Below are 18,489 nucleotides of genomic sequence, written 5' to 3' on the forward strand. Positions count from 1 at the left end.
GTCCATTCGGACTCCTTTTGGAGTCAGGATAAATCCAAGGAATTCAACTTCTGTAGCATGAAAAACACATTTTTCCAATTTTGCATATAACTTGTGCCGGCGTAATTTCTCAAGGACTGTCTGATTCTGAGGAGGAGTACACTAGAATATTGTCTATGTATACGACAACACAGACGTCAATGAGTTCTCGAAGGACATCGTTCATAAAATACTGGAAGGCTGCTGGTGCATTGCACAACCCGAAGGGCATCACCTGATATTCGAATAATCCGTACTTGGTGCGAAAGGCAGTCTTCCATTTGTCGCCTTTCTTTACACGTACCAGATGATATGCCCCTCGGAGATCTAATTTAGTGTAAATGCAAGCATCCTTTACTTGGTCTTGTAATTCGGGGATCAGAGGCAATGGATATCGTTTTTTTACCGTAATCTGATTTAATGCGCGGTAATCTATGCACGTTCTAAGGTCACCTTCCTTTTTAGGCACGAAGAATAAAGCTGAGGATGCAGGAGACTTGGAGGGACGAATAAAGCCATAAGCAAGGTATTGGTCCAAGTATTGTCGCAGGTGAAGATTTTCGGGTTCCGTAAGGGCGTAGATTCTACTGCATGGGGGTTGTGCACAATCCGAGAAGGTTATTCTCTTCGATCGCCATTCAATACAAGGATTATGTGTTTCCAACGATGGGATCCCCAGTATTATTTGGAACTGCGGGGCCTTGATTAAATCAAACACAATAGTCTTTCGATGCCCATCTTGACCCAACAGTGTCATCCCTGTAGTGGAATGAGTTACAGGCCCAGAGGCAATTTCAGTTCCACCGACTGTGGTGATGACATCCGAAGTGGTCTTTCTGCAAAGAGGTAGATTCATCCTTGAAGCCAATTCGTGGTCCATATAGTTTCCTACGGCCCCGCTATCAATGTATGCCCTTACTGCGTGCATACGGGATGGCTGCCTTGGATCTATAAGGACCATTGGTATGATTAGGTGCGAGGTCTGAGTGTCCTTCTTTAAGCTCGGCAAGCGGACCTCTACGCTTGTCGGGCATGGTCGTTTCCCGAATCAGGCTCTATTTGGCTTTTATCAGCAACTCCGACCACTTTCTTGGGTGGTTTTATAGGGCAATCCCGTAGGAAATGTCCTGAGGTTCCACAGTACAGACACAATTGCATCTGCCGTCTCCTTTCTCTTTCCTTTTGAGTTAAGGTTCCTTTAACCCCCCCCGATCTGCATAGGTTCTGATGCATCTGTTCCTTTTGGGGGTAACGTTGGGTTTAACCAATATCCGATTCTCGAACTTAGCTCGATCAGCCTTTCTATTCTGAAGTCGGTGGTCTAACTGGACCACTAAGTCTATATATTCTGCGCAATCCTGAGGTGGGTTCACAATGTGGGCCAAAACATCTTTGAGTTCTCCCCGAAGTCCACGATGAAATAATGTAATTCGTTTTACCTCTGGCCATCCGGTTTCCACCACCAACCTATTGAAGGTTGCGATATAGGTTAGCAGATCCTGGTTACCTTGTCGTAGGGATAAAAGTTTGTTATCCAGGGCCTGTGCCTGTGAATGTCTGGCGAATAGTCTTTCCATGCTCAATTGAAAACCCTGAAAATCCCAAAGAAGAGGGTCATCCTGGTTGACTAGTGGAATTGACCAATCGGCTGCACTGCCACTCAGATATGATAATACAAAGGCTACTTTTGCTTGGTCATTTGGAAAAGCTCCAGGTCTGCATAAAAAGTGCAAGCGGCATTGGTTCATAAACATGGCGAACCTTTTTGGGTCCCCAGTGAAGCGTTCAGGTGGAGCTAAAGGAATAGCCCCTGGTAAAACCACTTGCACAGGATTGCTCGATGAAACAGGAGTTGGATTCCCCCCGAGTCCAGGTAGGGGTGTTTGCCCAGCTTGGTTTTGCAGCAGTTGCCTAGCAAGATCATCAGTGCGCTCCTTTGAGACAATCAGTTCTCTGCTGAGGGCATTAGTCTCTTGGCGAGCGGAGTGTACTTCCGCTCTAGTTCCCCCAATAATTGGGCCAGTTGGTCTGTTTCTGAGGTTTCCATAACGCCCTGGAGGGGATTTGTAGAAAGGCTTCGCGTTCTGTTACGCTCACCTCGCTCCCACAGGGACGTCGATCGGACCCGGACAGCTGCGGTCTCCACCAACGTGATGTGTGACAGACTGGACTGGCCCTCCTAATCCCGTCTGCTTGATCCGTAGAAGTATTCTCCTGCAAGTGGAGAGAGGAGTTTAGCCACCCGTGGATTCTAGCGATGGCACCCTGCTATTCTCCCCACCAATCACCCCCGAAATTCCCTTTCAGTAAACCTTATATTCTTGAAAGATGAGCTCTCCATCCTGCCTGGATTGCAGGGGCGCGTAGATACCAGCTACTTCACTGGTTCTAAGGCTTTGGGAGAGTTCCGGATGAGTATTGACTCTGAGGTTCCTGGTGAGGACCAGTAAGTATCATAGAGTTCAATATGTCCGATGTTCGCTCTTGTCCCATTCTTATCTTATCTTGCAGCTGAGTCCGAGAGAAGTTGGTCTCATGGCAGCTGATGGCGTGCAGGTAAGAGTCTGTATTACCCGACGCTGTCCGGTTAAATGATGCATGTATTTGATGTTTTCTCTCTGTTTACAGGTGCGGCGTATAAGGATGTGGAGAGTTAAAGAATAATGCCTCCGGTGGTAAATCAGGTAAGTCTATGGTGGTAAAAGAGATTGTATTTGTTGGCTCTCTCGGATGGTGACTTGCAGGCACGGTGAGCGTTACGCTGCTGAGTGCAGAATAACGCGAAGCGTGTGCTGCTGTTCGGGCGTGGTTTAAATAGCCTCCAAAGTAGTCCCAGGTAAGAAGTTCCCCAGAACCACAACCGAGTAAAAAATAGTCCCTGTAGTAAAATAGTCCCATGCAGGCCTCACGTTGGCTTGGATTCATTTGCAGCATGGTCTGCATGAGGTAAGTAATGTCTATGAGCCTTGCCTATGGCGCCAGGACTGAATTCTATTATGAGCCTAGTGCCTAAGGCGCTAGGACTGGACCCAGACAGCCCCCAGCCGGGGCTGCTGGGGTTTTAATAAATATCTGGATGCCTGCTCCCGGGGCTGATGGGCTTGATCCGAATGCCCGGGGGTAGGCATCATGACACCCTCTCCCTCACATTCTCTCAGGCATCCCTTGCCCACTCTCTCCCCCCTACCACTCCCATCTTTTTCTCCCATAAAACCTGATGAGGTTTCTAGACAAGTCTGCTCTATGGCCGTCTCATTCAAACAGATGCTCCCCTGCGCCACCAGAACTTTCAAGGACAACATTGTTTCCCTTGCTCCAGCCTTGGACGATTTCTACAATCACTCCTTTGCCACTAGATCTTTCCCCTCACTCCTCAAGATCTCCCTTGTTCACCCCCTCCCATAAGTCTTCTGCTGACCCTTCCTGTCTGGCTAACTACCATCCTATGTCTACTACCCCCTTCTTGGGCAAACTCTTGTAAAAGTTGGCCATCTCCCAGCTTATCCACCACACTGAATCTGTCGGTTGCCTCCACGACCACAAGTCTGGTTTCAGAGCTTCTAGAGGCATGGAAACTGCTCTCCTGAACACCTGTGAAGACTTGCTCACTAAACCCGATTTCAGCTTTCCTTCTGTTCTCATCCTTCTTGACCTTTCATCTGCCTTCGACACAGTCAATCACGCAACCCTGATAAATCGACTCTGTGACACCCTTTGCATCATGAGTGATACGGCTCCACCGCGGTACCAGGAAAAGCTCCGGCCGCAACGGAGAACCACGCAGCATCCGTTTCCATCTATCCGCTCACAGCTGTTTTCTGTGACTAGTGAGGCGCTGACAGCTTGATTCATCCGGCAGCACGCCAGCCCATCTAGACCCTGCAACTTTACCGGGGCCTGAGCCACTAACACTACTATCTAAGAATTTCACCCCCTGTGACGTCCCTCCTGACTACACTGGGACTCATCAACTCCCTCGTGCAGATGTATTCACAATTTAACAAGCGGAATTTTACCTGCACTGGAATGACAGCTGTCTAGAGTAGGACTGGATCTCTCCCCGCCGCGGCGAAGTCCGTCGATTACACCCAGAGAGATCTCCAAACCTGAGGCCCAGACGAAGGCGTTCCACTCTCCAGCCGAAACACCCCAAGGCCAAGCACCTTCTGTGCCCTGTTGACCTTTACAACTTGATAGGGGGCCCTTCCCCTGGCGTAGACCGATGGTTTTGGTCCTCTGACCTTTCAATTTATTTGAACACCCCGATTTGACCCTTTACGTCCTCCTTAATACAGTGGGGCAATTTGAGCACCTGGCTGTATTGGGGGACGATGTAATCGGGATTTCCTTATTCCCTTAATTTCCCTTGTTGACGGTGTATTATTCACAAGCAATTGTTCTTGTTATACCAATTGGGTTCTGCTCTGTCTGAATGTATTTTTCTGCACTTGTTGGTTATCCAATTTAAGATAGGCTCATTAATCAGCCTTTGCTAAAACATGGGGACCAAACAATTGGCCAGTACATTTATCGCAATTGTGCCACAGAATAATTGAACAACTTGTTGATACAATTTAAAGAAAACCCTGTTTGTTTTTGTTCACTGTGCACAAGCCTACTATTCCTTTTTCTTTCACTGCACTACTAGATGATACTAACCCACTCACTGTGCGAATATCTAACAGCGCGAATATCTAACAGCGAGAGTATCGACTGTGACATTGTTTTTTTCTTCCATTGCATTCATGCTTTACTTTTCTGTTTAGGAATGAGACAGTTTTGGATTTTTATTTACTTCTTTTTGGTGAATTTGAAAAAAAAAACAATAAATTGAATTTAATTACAACTGAGTAGGAGGGATTTTTTTGCCTCTCTGCTTTATTGGTTTATGATTTAACAATATATGTAAAGGATATCAGACTTACGTTTTGAAGCTCTACTTTCAAGTTTCTTTAAAATAGAATTTTTGATACACCCCAACATTAGGAGAGTGTTGACAAGTCTATCTGTGGTTGGAGCTCTCTTTGTTCCACCCTTTGCATCATGGACTTGGCTCTGGAATGGCTGACCTCCTTTCTCTCTGACTGTCCCTCCCAGGTTCAACTGGGCCCTTTCCTCTCACCCATATCATTCTCCACCTGTGGTGTTCGCCAGGGCTCTATCCTCTCTCCCTGGCTCTTTAATATCTGCTTGGCCCCTCTCACCCATCTGACCTCCACCTTCTCTCCTAACTTCCAGTGCTATGCAGATAACGGGCCGCTCTCCTTCAAACTACACTCCTCTTCCTCCTCCACTTCCTTGCTCATTCCTAAATGCCTCTCTGCTATTCAGGCATGGTGCACTACCAATGATCTCTACCTTAATGCCAGTAAGACAGAGATCCTTCTCATTGGGAGCCCTGCTCCCTCTTTTCCTCCCACACTCTGGCCACCCTCAATGGGCCCCCTCTCCTCGCCCTCCTGTGAGGCTAAAAATCTTGATGAGATCTTTGACTCCTCCCTTTCCTTCTCCACTCACATCTCTGATCTTGCCAAGAAGGCCCACTTTCAGCTGCACCTCCTCAGAGGCATTCTCCCTTTCTTCACCTTTCCCCAGGAACTCAATGTCTCCAGAGCTCTGGTTCTTTCCAGACTGGCCTACTGCAACAGCCTCTTCCTCCCTACGCCCTCTTCAACTAATCCAGAATAGGACTGCAAGACTTACCCATGACCTCAAGCCCAGGGACCACATCTCTCTGGCTCTTATGTCTCTCCACTGGCACCCGGTTGCTGCAAGGATCAAGTTCAACATCCTCTGCATCATCCACAAGGCTTTGTGGGGCCTGAGTCCCTGCTACATCCAGCTCTCCCTACCAAAATACCTCACTGCTAGAGCCCTTCGGTTGTCGAGCTCTAACTCTCTGTAGATTAGACATTTTTCCAAGCAGAGAGTGGGGGGTAGATCCCTCTCTCCTCTGCAGGTGCCTTGCTCTGGAATGGCCTCCCTGCCCCTCTCAGACTTGAGCTGGATCTCCTTAAATTCCAGAAGCTCCTCAAGACCTTTCTTTTCTCCTCTTCCTTCCCTCTCCCCTGCTAATTTCCTCTTCTTCCTTTGACTGGCAGCCTGGTTCCTTCAGAGTCATACAAGGCACCGGTCTCACCCACCGCCCTGTCCAGTTTACCCCTGCACTTTGTCTCCCCTGACCCACCCTCCACCTCATCTTGCACTTTCGCTAACGGGCCCCCAGCCTGCACTTGACTGGCTGACTTTGAGCCATTCCTGACCCCTTCATTGCACTTAGCTTTTGGTCCCACCTTCCCTTGCTTCTCTTCCCAGCCCTGTCCTCCTGGCCTTCCCCTGCACTCTCTTTCTCACGGGCACCTCTGCCTTTGTCATACACTTCCACCTCCTCCCCTTCCCCTGCATTTCTCGTTACTGCACTTGCATGATCTGAATGTCACAAGGCCTAGCAAGATTGCTTCCTTTCTCCCCTGTTCCCCCACGCCCTAGCCTTGTTGGGCCTCGAAACCCTTGTGTATAGGCGCATTATAAATAACCAATAAATTAATAAAAACCGAGCAACTGGAGTGTATTAATGGAAGGTGTATTCAGAATTAGACCCTCTAGGATAGAATCCAGCTAGCAGTAGCCCACTAAAGCAACTGTGAAAAACTCATGGTGACACAAGTAAGACAGACACAAGTGATCACAGTTCAAGGGTGTTTATTGAACAATGAAAATGGTATGCGGGTTGGAAAAACACCTAATCTAAACCTAAATCTAAGATGGGGACAGGTGTCAACCATCAAATGAAAGTAAGGCAGTCCTAGTGGCGTCAAAGTGAAATACAAAGGGCCTATACTAAGAAAACCAATTGGCAATTCCTTACGCTAATCAAAAAAAGAGTGTGGGATACGTTTCAAGAAAGAAATGTGTTCTCAAATAATAAATCAGGAGGCGGTAGCCTGGTTCTCCCTTCCCCACTTTTGAGCACAGATGAAGGTGGAGTTAGTGGAGCACAGTACAGTCTTGAGCTTCTCTGGCACAAGACGATAATTCCAATAGTAATTCTCAGGACCGTTGATGGCCAAGTCTCGTTTTCTCGAAAGTCTCTTGCCTTCGGGCCTGAGGTGATGAAACCACAAAACAAAAGTTCATTTAACCAAATGAATGTATGTTTCCAAAGTTCAACTTGGGTGATGTTTTCACCCCTTGGATCTCTCTCTTCTGGGCTGACCCTATTCTTTCGTTTTTCACAATTCCGATAGGGTGACGGCTTCACCCCGGGCTACCCCTCTTTCTCAATTATAATCCACTGTTCGGATAGGGTGGTAGCTTCATGCTTGGGTCCCCCACTTCTGGACTGACCCTACTCAATCGTATTCCTAATTTTGTGTAGGTCAGTTCTTTTCTCATTAAGCTTTGGGTAATAGCTTTACTCTTTGGATCTCCCTCGTTCGAGCTAAGACCTCTTTCAGCTGCCAGCAATTGGGTGACTACTTCACCTCTGGATCTCCCCTGGTCGTGCTCAGATCTCTCTCGACTGCCAGTGTTGTATCAGCTTCACCCCGGATCTCCCTCAACTGGTTTCAGACCCTTCTCTGTTTCTCAGGGCCTTATTGTCCCTCTTCCCCGGCATCCCTCGCCGGATTCACTATTTCCTTTTCTAAACTTTCTACTGGTTTCAAATGTTTGTGGGATTCACATCCCTTTCCTTCGTTCACAATTTGGGACTCACTTCCCTTGCTTTTAGCCAACATACGGATCAAAGTCTTTCGATTGTACAGGGCTCTTGCTCGACCCTCACGTATGACCACCTTCAGATCCTTTGGCAGCCTTCGTATGGCCTTCTGGTTTCAGTAGTTCTTTTCTATTGGGGAGTCACCAGTGCTTCTCGAGTTAGCACTGTCGTGGTGCCGATTCCCATCTTCAGCCGGTCTCCCCATAACCACCTTTTTCACAGTTCAATGACAGTTAAATGAAATATATTCTTTCTTCTCACTCTCCGACCTTCACTCAACACATCCCTGATTTTATCGAGACTCACCGGCTGTGTTTAACTGCCTGGCTTTAGGCTTCTCTGGAGTCATGGCTGGTACCACGGGCGGGAGTCTCCTCTGCTCTTCCTTATTAGCAAAGGCTTGCCCCGTGTACCGTTGACATCTGCAGCAGGACACTTGCTCTATTGTACGCGGTCTCGGATTCCTCTCCACGAAGGTTCGGCAGGTCTGGGGTAAAAAAAAGGTTGCTTCTCTCCTTGCCACACTCTCGCTTCCTGCCGCCTTTTTCCTTCTCTTGAACTGCCTCCTTCTAGTAGCCGTCTCCTCGTGCTGCCTGTCGTATCCGTCTTGCTCATACTACTCAGAAGGGCCGTCAGGTGTGTGTGATTTGAGTCAATTGCCTGACTTTGCCTGACCCTGGGACTTGTCAGGTACACAGATTTAACATTAGTCTGCTGTCCTGGGTGTGAAACAGGATTCAGGACACAGAAGGGGGGGTTGGAGTACCAGAGTATCCTACGTGACGGGATAGGGAAGGTTGATGCAATGAGCGAGAGTGACTGGGATGTAAAACAGAACAGAAGGGATCGTGAAATAAACAATGGGATGTATAGGAACTTTAGTATGTTACATGAGCAGGTTGGGAATACGGAAAATAATAATCCGGGGTAACAGAAGAAGAAGGATGGGTAGTATTCAGATGGAGAACGGTGATCCAAGGATTCTGGGATTTATGCTTTTTGGATGCCACTGGCTTTGGGACCTTAGAGGATTGATTACGTACGGAGGGAATGTTTGATCGGGGCAGGAGAGATCTAATGGGAGGAAGGTCGGTGAATGTACTATAGCCTACAAAGGCCTCGGTATGTAGACCGCCTCTTCCTCTACCTTGGCATAGTACCGCGTCTCACCTGGGGCATTTCCCAGAGTACAACCCCGGGTTCCCCTACGCAGGTGATCCTCCCTCACTGGTCCACTCCAGGAACTGGATCCAACAGCGGCGGCTGTGTCCTGGCCACCTGAATAAGGGATTCCCAGGGTCTTACTGGGAGAATACCCTCAGGTTTCTCGCATAACCTATTGACTGCTAAAACCGTGCACAGCTGTGAACTAGATCCCTCACTGAATCTGTGGAACCAGGGAAAAAAGGAGCTAGTGAGCAGAAACTGAAAACTACCAAATGAGCGATATCAAACTTGGGGCCTGAGATCATCTGGGAATTGTTGGCATAGCAGAGCTCTTGGACCAATTGGGGAGAAGTAAAACATGGCACAGAAGCTGCTGGCAAGAACCTAAAGTGAAATTGGCTGAAAGCATCAAACCATCTGGCATCAGGGCTTTCAAAGCACATATGGCAATTACAGATCTGAGACACTTGAAATGCCTCATTATATCCACCCTAACTGAAGGTGAGAGAAAAAAAGTGTCTGTGTCAAATAATTTATCTTGAGATACATGAAGAACCATACAGAACTTCTGAGTCCTAGCTATTTCTAAGAGAATGGCTATAGGATTATGGCTCTGATCCATCAAAAAAAGGAGCATAAAAGGAAAGGAAATCTTTCAGGAGCATTGGTCATGCAGGAAGAAATGGAAAGACAATCACAAGCAGCGTACACCAAAACGTTTCTCCTAGACTACCAGGTGCCATCTTTGTGGGCCTTTAGACTCCTTTAGATTAGCAGTTACCATGTAATCGACCCTGCTCATCCAAAGATATCTGACTGGTAAGGGAAACATTACTTTGTTCTGTCAATGTGTTGTGCTATTCTGCATGGAATGCTATGTTATGCTAATACCCATTTGCAAAGTACAAATATTCCAAATGTTTACCATTATGCATTTATGTGACTGCGCCATTTGCTATGCAATGTTGGACTACAGTCCTCCAGGAACTCAGAACGGTCTAAGCTGGCACACCCAGATTGCCCGAAGTGGTAAGAGGTCATGCCAATATCAGATGAGTGCATTACATATGACACATTGCTTACATAACATAGCTAGTTTAGGTCAAGCTACTCTACCCACACAGTAAGATCACTGAAGAGGATGCGAGACACCCGGGAAAAAGAATTGGCAAATCTACCACTGAATGTAAATGGCATGAACTGGTATATAAGATGAATAATGTGCATACTTGTGATCTAAAATACCAGATCTAGTACTCCCACAGGAAATGCACCACAACAGCAAAGTAGCAGGTTAACATATGAGAGACTGCGTTGGGAATATCTGTCATTTATGGGTCTAGATGCTCTGTACTGGAGTGTTGTGTGCCCATCAGGTTGTCTGTCAAAGGGCTGGCCTTAAGCCATATAAGGGCCAGCTGCCATTTTGGTTTTCACACTGGTTTGTGTGAACAGAGAGTTGCACTCCCACCCTTTCTGTGTGCTCTGGTAAGTCCACTTGTTTTTTTACCAAAGGTTCATGAAACGATACAACCTATCTTGTTCAGGATTTGGTTTCCTTCCCCTGGCAGAGAGAGAAATAAATAACACCATATGGATGTGTGTCGTCAGGCTTTCATAAGGATTTTCCTCAGCAGAGCCGCTGGGGAACACAAAGTGTCAAGCCATTGTCTGGGCTGCTCTAGTATTTCCACTTTGTCTGTTTAAAGGTAACCTGGATGCCTCTTTTCCATGAGCAGTGATTGGGGCTGAATTAGAGGGAGTTTGTATCCCCCTTTCTTGTACAGGCCTCCATTTTAAGGGTATTTTCTGTCCCCAGTTGCTCCATAGTGGGTCTTTGAAGTGGCACACGGTGACAGACACCCACCGTCAGAAGGGCTACTTAGTCATATTAATCTTTTGGAGGATTTTGCATTGCAGCAGTACTTTTTGTGCACTTTTTTGTCATTTCCATTTACCTCAACTCAAGGTGAGATTTAGCTGAGCTGTTCTTTTTTTAAAATATATCTGTGGGTGATGTTTTCTTGTCCATATTTTCACATAGAACTGTGATCATTGCACACATCTTATGGAGCTGTCCCAAACTATTGACCTACTGGGACCAGGATTCTTCTAAGATGGAGAACAGACACAGAGGAGCTTGGTCCAAGTAACTATGATAGCCCTACATAACTTTTGTGGCTTGAGGGGATTATTCAAGCACTAGTGCAGATGGCTCGTTACAGCGAGCATGTATGTTCATGGGGATGCACTGCTACTCCCATTGTCCTGGAAACACACATAAGCTCCTATACGATTGCATCCTCCAGAGATATTCCCCTTTCTAAACTCAATTTCATTGAAATCTGTGGAGAATTCCTTGATATTTAATTTAACGAGGATTGTAGGTCTAATAGAGGAAATGCGAGTAGTTTGTCATGATTTTTCATCATCTGTTTTTCACTGGTAAATTTTCTGAACTGAGTGAGAGTTTGTTATAAAACCTCCTCTCTACCCTTATGTTTACTTGTACTTTATTGGTTCGCGTATTTTTCTTCTTTTTAACTAAAGGGTATCATCACGAATCCCCTGGAAGGGATGTCGGAGTGCATTTTAGAATTTCATTACATGTTATGTGTCAAATGTCAAATCAGTAGACATGGGTGTTGTTGTCCTATAGATTTAACTTGATCACATGCAAGGACTATAAAGTTGGGTTAACTCAGATAGATGTTGTAAAATCCATATACTTCTCCAACAAGGAGACAACCTGTTAATGGGGAGCTGACCTTTGACAATATGTGTCTATAAAAGTATTGGTCTATAAACTTGTTGTGTTTAAAAGAAAATTCAATAAAGAGTAAATGAATAAAAAAGATCAAGAACTTGCAATTTAAACTTCTACACACATCTTACCATACTTTCATTCTAAAACACACGTTTCTTAAGCTAACTGTAATAGCACAAAATGCTAATAAAGAAAAAGTAATTGAGTGAGGAGGCGAGATACCATGTTGAAAGTACATAAAACAATGCAAAGTCATCTTATTCATGATCTTTTTTTTTTTTTTTACATCAGATTCTGTTCCAGTCCCATTTATAGAAATTGAGTCCTTCGTGGACACATCGGATGGATGCAACATCACACTGGCCTGTCAGGTCCCCTCTGAGCAGAATGTAAGCTTTACGTGGGCAGTGGTGATGCCAAGGGATAATGCAAGTGAAGCTGCCGAGCACATTGCTAATGGGACTAAGCTCCAGCTTTCGGTATCCACTTACTTGGACCAAGAGTACATCTGTTTTGTCCGAAATCCTGTGGACCACAAGCAGGCCTCCATTTCTCCAGTCTGTCCGACAGGTAAACCAGTAGTCTGTTTCCTTTCATTGAACCGTTTAATTCTGATTCACTGCTTCAGCTTGGACTTCTCGGTTCCTTCCTGCAAAAAGGCACTGCGCCTACAGGCAATTAAGTGTCCCATGACGCAGAAAGGTCTACTTTATTGAAGAATGGACTCCTGGTCTTTGATTATCGCCAAGCATGTTAGCTTGCACAGTTACTTCACAGGGCCTTCAATCGCAAAAAATGCCAAGAATCACATTACTCACATTGTCCAATTTTTAACTGTTTGTGGGGTCTTCTTTCATTTCGCAATTGCATAACTCCATACAATCATAGCGCGTACAGCGCTCACTTTGACATCCGTGTAGAGCCTGCCAATGCAGGTTCGAATCCCGTCAGGGCAAAACTCAGCCTTTCATCCTTCCAATGTAGATAAATGAGCATCACACACCATGGGAAATAAAGCAACGCTCAGATGCCTGAGGGTTCGTAGCGCTATATAAATGTTAAAATAAATCTGGTAAAAAAATGTGAAACCAAAAATGCCCTTAATGTTGTTTCTGCAATTACCAGTCTCGAGATGAGACCGCCCAACCCATCAGGAAGCTAGGAAGGTGGGCTTTACCTCATTTTATGGCCTGCCTTTTTCAAGTCACCCGAGAACAGGAAGGCTGACATCTTTCCTCCCAGGTGATTTGTCCTCCCTGCATCATACCAACCCCAACTCCAGTTACCTGAGGCAGTCGTCTGCCTGAAACGTCCACTGTCATGCCCCGTCCCCTATGGGCCAATGGCCACCATGGAAAGAGGGAAGGCGCTATATGTAGATATCCTCTCCCTGGCCATTTTGTTTTGTAGTTTTTTTTGTTGAGAAACAACAACCTTGCCGTTTTCCAAAAAACAAACTATTAGCAACCCAGAAAGCATGCCTCTATGGGTGGTCATGACCAGTCAGTAATAGCGTCTGGGTCCAAGTTAAGACCCTCACTTCGCTCGGCCCTGTAATTCGGGCTGCAGGTCGTTGCCTGGTCGGTAATGCTCCCTAGGTGAGGCTTTATTGCTTAAAGAGTTAGCATTCTACATTCCCATACAAACTAGAACATCAGAATGTTCATATCTCTATTATTAACAATAGGTAGGCAGCCCAGTCTACTGAAACATTGGAGCCTGCGCCAGAGGGCTCTATTGTGTGCAGGTGACCTCTGCCAAAATGACTGGCAAGAGCACAAGGCTTGTGAAAGGAGAAAAAGCGCAGCCTGTCTTGGCTGCCTGACTTGCGACACAGCTTGTTCATGTCTCCTTTACCAGTGGCCAGTTTGTACACCACAAGAGAAAGCTTGCAATGTACAGGTGGCACAAGTCTCCATTCCAAGCTTGCTGACTGGCAATACAGCTGAGCACTGTGCAAAGAACAAAATAGAAGCAATGAGTGCAGGCTTCTACTATGGCTAGAACCTGCATTTCACACTTTCTGATTGTCTAACAAGTAGAAAACATGCCTCAATCTAGTGAGAATACCTGTGTTCGGGGCATACAGGGCCGGTAACGACCCACCAGCCTGAGCCCAAGGACTCTGGGCAGTTACCGGCCCTGTATATCTTTAAATTCAGGAGTTATTACTGTTTGAGCCCTGTGGCTCCCAGCTTGGTGCAAATATTTTACAAGTAGAATTTTGACAGGAAATGGGTTCGGCACGTAAAAAATAAATTGTGACACCTTGGATAGGCGCTCAGGTGGCTGTGAGACGGAGGTTACTAGAAGATTCCTAGCCACCTGATTGGCTGAGTGCATTCCTCTTGGTGGGAATCTGTGTTAGAGCCTGGTGACCCCACTGTAATTGTCATTCATTTATACAGAAAGAAGCAATGGCTGAAAGAAGAGGGGACACCACCTGGCCCTCATCATCTCTTTAGCCCCTTCCTCTCCTTGATATTTGCCCCAAAGTTTGTGAAAGGCTAGGGTGGTGGCAAGGTAGCAAAGTTTTCTCGCCCATCTCTCCACACTAAGCTCCTGTTGTAATCAAGTTGCTCATCTGTAACCACATGTCTTCTCTGTGCTCTCACTTGTGCTGCATGTTAGGAAATATTTTCTTTACGGCACCTTTCCCTCCATTTCTATGGACCCCCAAACTTGTTGCATTTATTTTGGATTCTGATCTGCTCTTTTTGCAGCGCAGTGAAGCCTTAAGCTTCACTGCCCTGTTTTTTGCTCATTTGCCATGGAGAAACTGACATGTCCTTCAGGCTGTCAGTACTGGGGAAACCCTGTTTCCCTTAGTCTTGTTACTTTGTTGCCACTTGTGGTAACTTGTTATTACTTTGGTAACTTTTTATCAGTGTACAATGCAGTAGAATGGGGTACACTTTTTGTTTTGCCCTAGACTAACACTCAGAGGATGTTCTGGTTACTTTAGGTGTGCTAAAGGGACACGCTGGTAGCAGCAGTTACTTTTACTGTGTTTTGGTGTAATTTACTTTAGCCTTACCTCATTTGGCTACCAATTGTGGCTAGTATCGAAACATGGTCGTGCCACATGGTTTTTCATTTGTCCCTTGGCTATATTTCCTTAACCCTTTTCCCTGGCCTGTGTGTGAGACCAGAAAAATCTTTATATGGACTTCCAGTGCCCGGAAAACAGAGGCTTTTGGCAGGCTACTGCAGGGCCATGGGTGTTTGCTACCAGGAAGTGGGTTGCGACTGTCTGGTACCAATCGACACACTGGTTTCGGTGTATCTGAATGGTATTTGAAATGTGATTGGACCACTGCTGGGGTGTGTGTGCGGACTGTCATTGACTAGTGGGAGTTTCAGCTCTTACCTGGCTTTTTGGATAAAAGAGGATTCAGGCGCCCACTCTAGAGAGATCCTGCAAGAAATGGAAGGAGCCAAGAAGCTTGTCCAGCTGCAAGACCTGCGAGGGAGACCAGAGACCCTTTGGAAGAAGGCCTGGTGACCAACTTCTGCTGCTGTCCTGTCTTTTGGACGATCTCCAGCAGTCCTGCGAAGGAGCTGCGACCCTTGAAGTGAATTGAACATCCATTCTCAACATCAGCTAGGAGTCCTACGAAGAAGAGCCTTTAGAAGTGCCCCTGGACCGCCCAGCGGCTGACCAGCTCAGAGTTTGGGCTACCGTGCTGCAGACGTCACCATTTTGAGTTGAGGCCTGGAACCTGGGGGATCCTCAGATTGTGCAATAAGAGTCACCTGTGTGAAATTTCAAGGGGACCCGAAATAGGAGGTGTAGTCGGACCGGGGCAAGTGAATCATTTGGCATCGCCGTTCATCAGTGGCCATCGTCCGAAACTTCTTACCTGCATCCAGTCCAGTGCTGAGAGAGCCCTGCATCAGGTTTTGCTGCATTCTCCAACCTGAAAACCTTGCACCAGCATTAGTCGCCGACCAGAGAAGTGCTTGAACCTGCAACCCCTGGGCATCAAGGGCTGAAGCTGATGGCAGGAATGGTGACCTCAAATCCTCTTCGGCAGACCTGCAAAGACCTTCAAAGAACCGAAGTACGGGGGGTGAGTTGTAGCAATACTTACCCGAACCCCTAACTCACTCTGAAAAGTTCTGATAACTTTTAAAAACGGTTGAAATAGTTTGGCTTTGCCACTGATTGCTCGTGCAAGCACCCAGAAAGTTGGGGACAGATTTTTTAGTTACAACTTGTCCTCCACCCCTCAACTGTTCATTGCACCCCAGAGAACCTAACTTCATTTTTTCCAGTCTCACAGAACTATATGGAACTTCGGAGAACTTTTGGGCACAAGGCCCCATACAGTACATGAGAGGGGAAGGTGGGGACTAAGTGCACCCAGTAGTCAGAAACAGGGTCAGTGCTGTGAGAGTGCCATTCTCGTGGGTCACTGACCAATGCAGTAGCAGTGAGGTAAGTACAGGCCCAGAGGCAAGTGCGAGAGGACTGGCGAGGCTGCCAGGGACCTGTGAGACACCCGGCGGCCAGTCGGCAAGCTGTGTGCAAGAGGAGGGAGAGAGGGACAGAGCCGAGAGAGAGGTTAGCAGGATAGAAGGAGCGAGAAAGAAGAGGAAAAGAGGAATGTCTTAAGGAGTTTCTGGAACTTAAGGAGATCCTCAAGACCAAATCTCTGCTTGGAGAACCGGCTCACTCACAGAAGGTTGGAGGTAGATGAGCGGAGGGATCAGGAGGGACAGTATTTAGGTAGGCAACATTGCAGATAGATAGGTCCCAGTCCCCAGAAAGCCTTGTGGACAATGCAGAGGGTCTTGAACTTGATCATTGCACCCAAGGGGAGCCAGTGGAGGGATTTCAGCGCTGGATAGATGCGGTACCTGGGCTTGAGGCCAAGGATATGTCTTGTGGTTCTGTTCTGGATGAGTTGCAGAGGGTACAAGGAAGGGGCATGGAGGTTGAGAAAGAGGCTGTTGCAGTAGTCCAGCCTAGAGAGAACCAGGGCTCTGGAGACAGTGAGCCGCTGGGAGAAAGTGAGAGTACCTTTGAGGTGCAGTTGGTAGTTGGACTTTTTAGAGATGTCCAAAATGTGAGCGGAGAAGGAGAGAGTGGAGTTGAAAATGACCCCAAGGTATTCTACCACGCAGGTGGGTGTGGGCACAGGGCCAAGGGAGTCCAGCCAGAGTGAGAGTGGCAAAGCAGGAGCAGGAGTCCCAATGCGAACAATCTCAGTCTTACTGGCGTTGAGGCAGAGGTTGTTTGCAGCACACCATGACTGAATTGCGGACAGACATTCAGATATGAGCGGGGTAGGGGAGGTGGCTGAGGGTAGCCTGAAGGAGAGTTGCGTGTCTTCCACATAACACTGGAAGTTACAGATGAAAGTGTCAATCCCATGTGCCAGAGCAGCCATGTGGACAATGAAGAACCAGAGGGAAGGGCTGGAACCCTGGGGAATGCCACAGGTTGAGAGAGTTATAGTTCAGAGAAAGGACCCAAGTCCCACCTGGGATGGGTGGTCGGAAAGGAAGGAGGTTAACCACGACCAAGCCTGACCTGTGATTCCCACTGTCACAGAGACGTGCAATCAGTATGTTGTGGTTTACTGTGTCAAAGGCAGAGGATAGGTTGAGAAGAATGAGGCCAGAGGGGGGTGTTTCGTGTAGAGATTTGAAAGCAGGTCTTCACGGGTGTTCAGGAGAGCAGTTTCCGGACCTCTGGATGCTCTAAATCCAGACTGATGTTCGTGAAGGGAACCAGCAGATTTCGTGTGGACGGTGAGCTGGATGATGGCCCACTTCTCTAGGAGTTTGCCCAGGAAAGGGGTGATAGAGATAGGAAGGTAGTTTGCCAGAATGGAGTGGTCAGCGGAAGTTTTCTTAAGCAGCGGGTGCACAAGGGAGTGCTTAAAAGAAGTTGGGAAAACTCCAGAGGCAAAAGAGAGATTGCAGAGATCATCCATGGCTGGGGCTAGAGAGTCAATGTTGTCCTTAATGGTTTTGGAGGGGTAGGGGTCTACCTGTTTGGATGAGGCCTTCATAGACCGGACTTGTCTGACGACCTCATCTGGTGTGATGTGAGTGACAGAGGAGAAGAGAAGTGGTGGAGGGGCAAAAGGAGGCTCCAGAGGTGTTGGTGGATGATGTGGTGTGGCAGTGAGAGAGGAAAGGATGTCTTGGGTTTTTGTGATAAGTGTGCAGCCAGGTCCGAGCAAAGGTCCTGGGTAGGTGTGACAGAAGAGGAGGCTGCTGCAGGATTGGCCAGTTCCTTGCAGACTTTGAAAAGTTTGGCCGTTTTCTTTGATGCCGCAGAGATGCAGGCTTGAATAAAGACTCTTTTCTTGGTACGGATGCAGAGTCGATATTGCCATTCAAGGAGACGGCAGCCCAGTTTGTCAGAGGGACCGCGTGATGCATTCCATTTCCGTTCAGCTGCCTTACACTTGCGTTTAAGGGCAGCCAGATCAGAGTCGTACCAAGAGTTGCACTTTTTGGAAGGCTTCCGTCGGACCCTCATGACAGGGGCAAGGATATCAACGGTGTTAGAGATGGAGAGATTTAGGTTAGCGAGGGCTGTTTCAGGGTGTGAGTTAGCTGCGGAGAGTAGGTGGAGGCGAAGGCAGCCTTTGTTACTCTTTTCATAGGTCTGGTGACTTTGAAAACGAGTGGCCGCACCAGGTGTGCCAATGCAAGGGGAGAGGAGAACTTCAAGTGTGAAGAGAGCAGCGAGTGGTCGTCCAAGAAAGAGGGGTAGCGAGAGGGATAGAGAGAGGGATGTTGGTAGAGATAATAGCATCTAAAGTGTGTATCGTTGTGTGCGTAGGTTCCGTAGGTA

The 18,489-nt window shown here is 47.2% G+C and overlaps 1 protein-coding gene across 13 annotated transcripts in view; it reads left to right on the forward strand.

Annotated features, from left to right (window-relative positions):
• Positions 1 to 18,489, forward strand: part of LOC138447993 (SLAM family member 8-like) — a 656,143-nt gene that overhangs the window by 276,219 nt on the left and 361,435 nt on the right. For all 13 annotated transcript variants that reach the window (XR_011259980.1, XR_011259978.1, XR_011259979.1 and 10 more), the window contains exon 3: positions 11,964 to 12,242. Coding sequence is in view for 9 of the 13 variants with exons in the window: in XM_069604529.1 (XP_069460630.1) it covers positions 11,964 to 12,242 (279 nt within the window). In the remaining 4 variants the exon portion in view is untranslated. The remainder of the gene's footprint in view (positions 1 to 11,963; positions 12,243 to 18,489) is intronic.

This window comes from Ambystoma mexicanum, chromosome 1p (assembly GCF_040938575.1).
Source record: "Ambystoma mexicanum isolate Mex_15411 chromosome 1p, UKY_AmexF1_1, whole genome shotgun sequence".
Lineage (NCBI taxonomy): Eukaryota > Metazoa > Chordata > Amphibia > Caudata > Ambystomatidae > Ambystoma > Ambystoma mexicanum.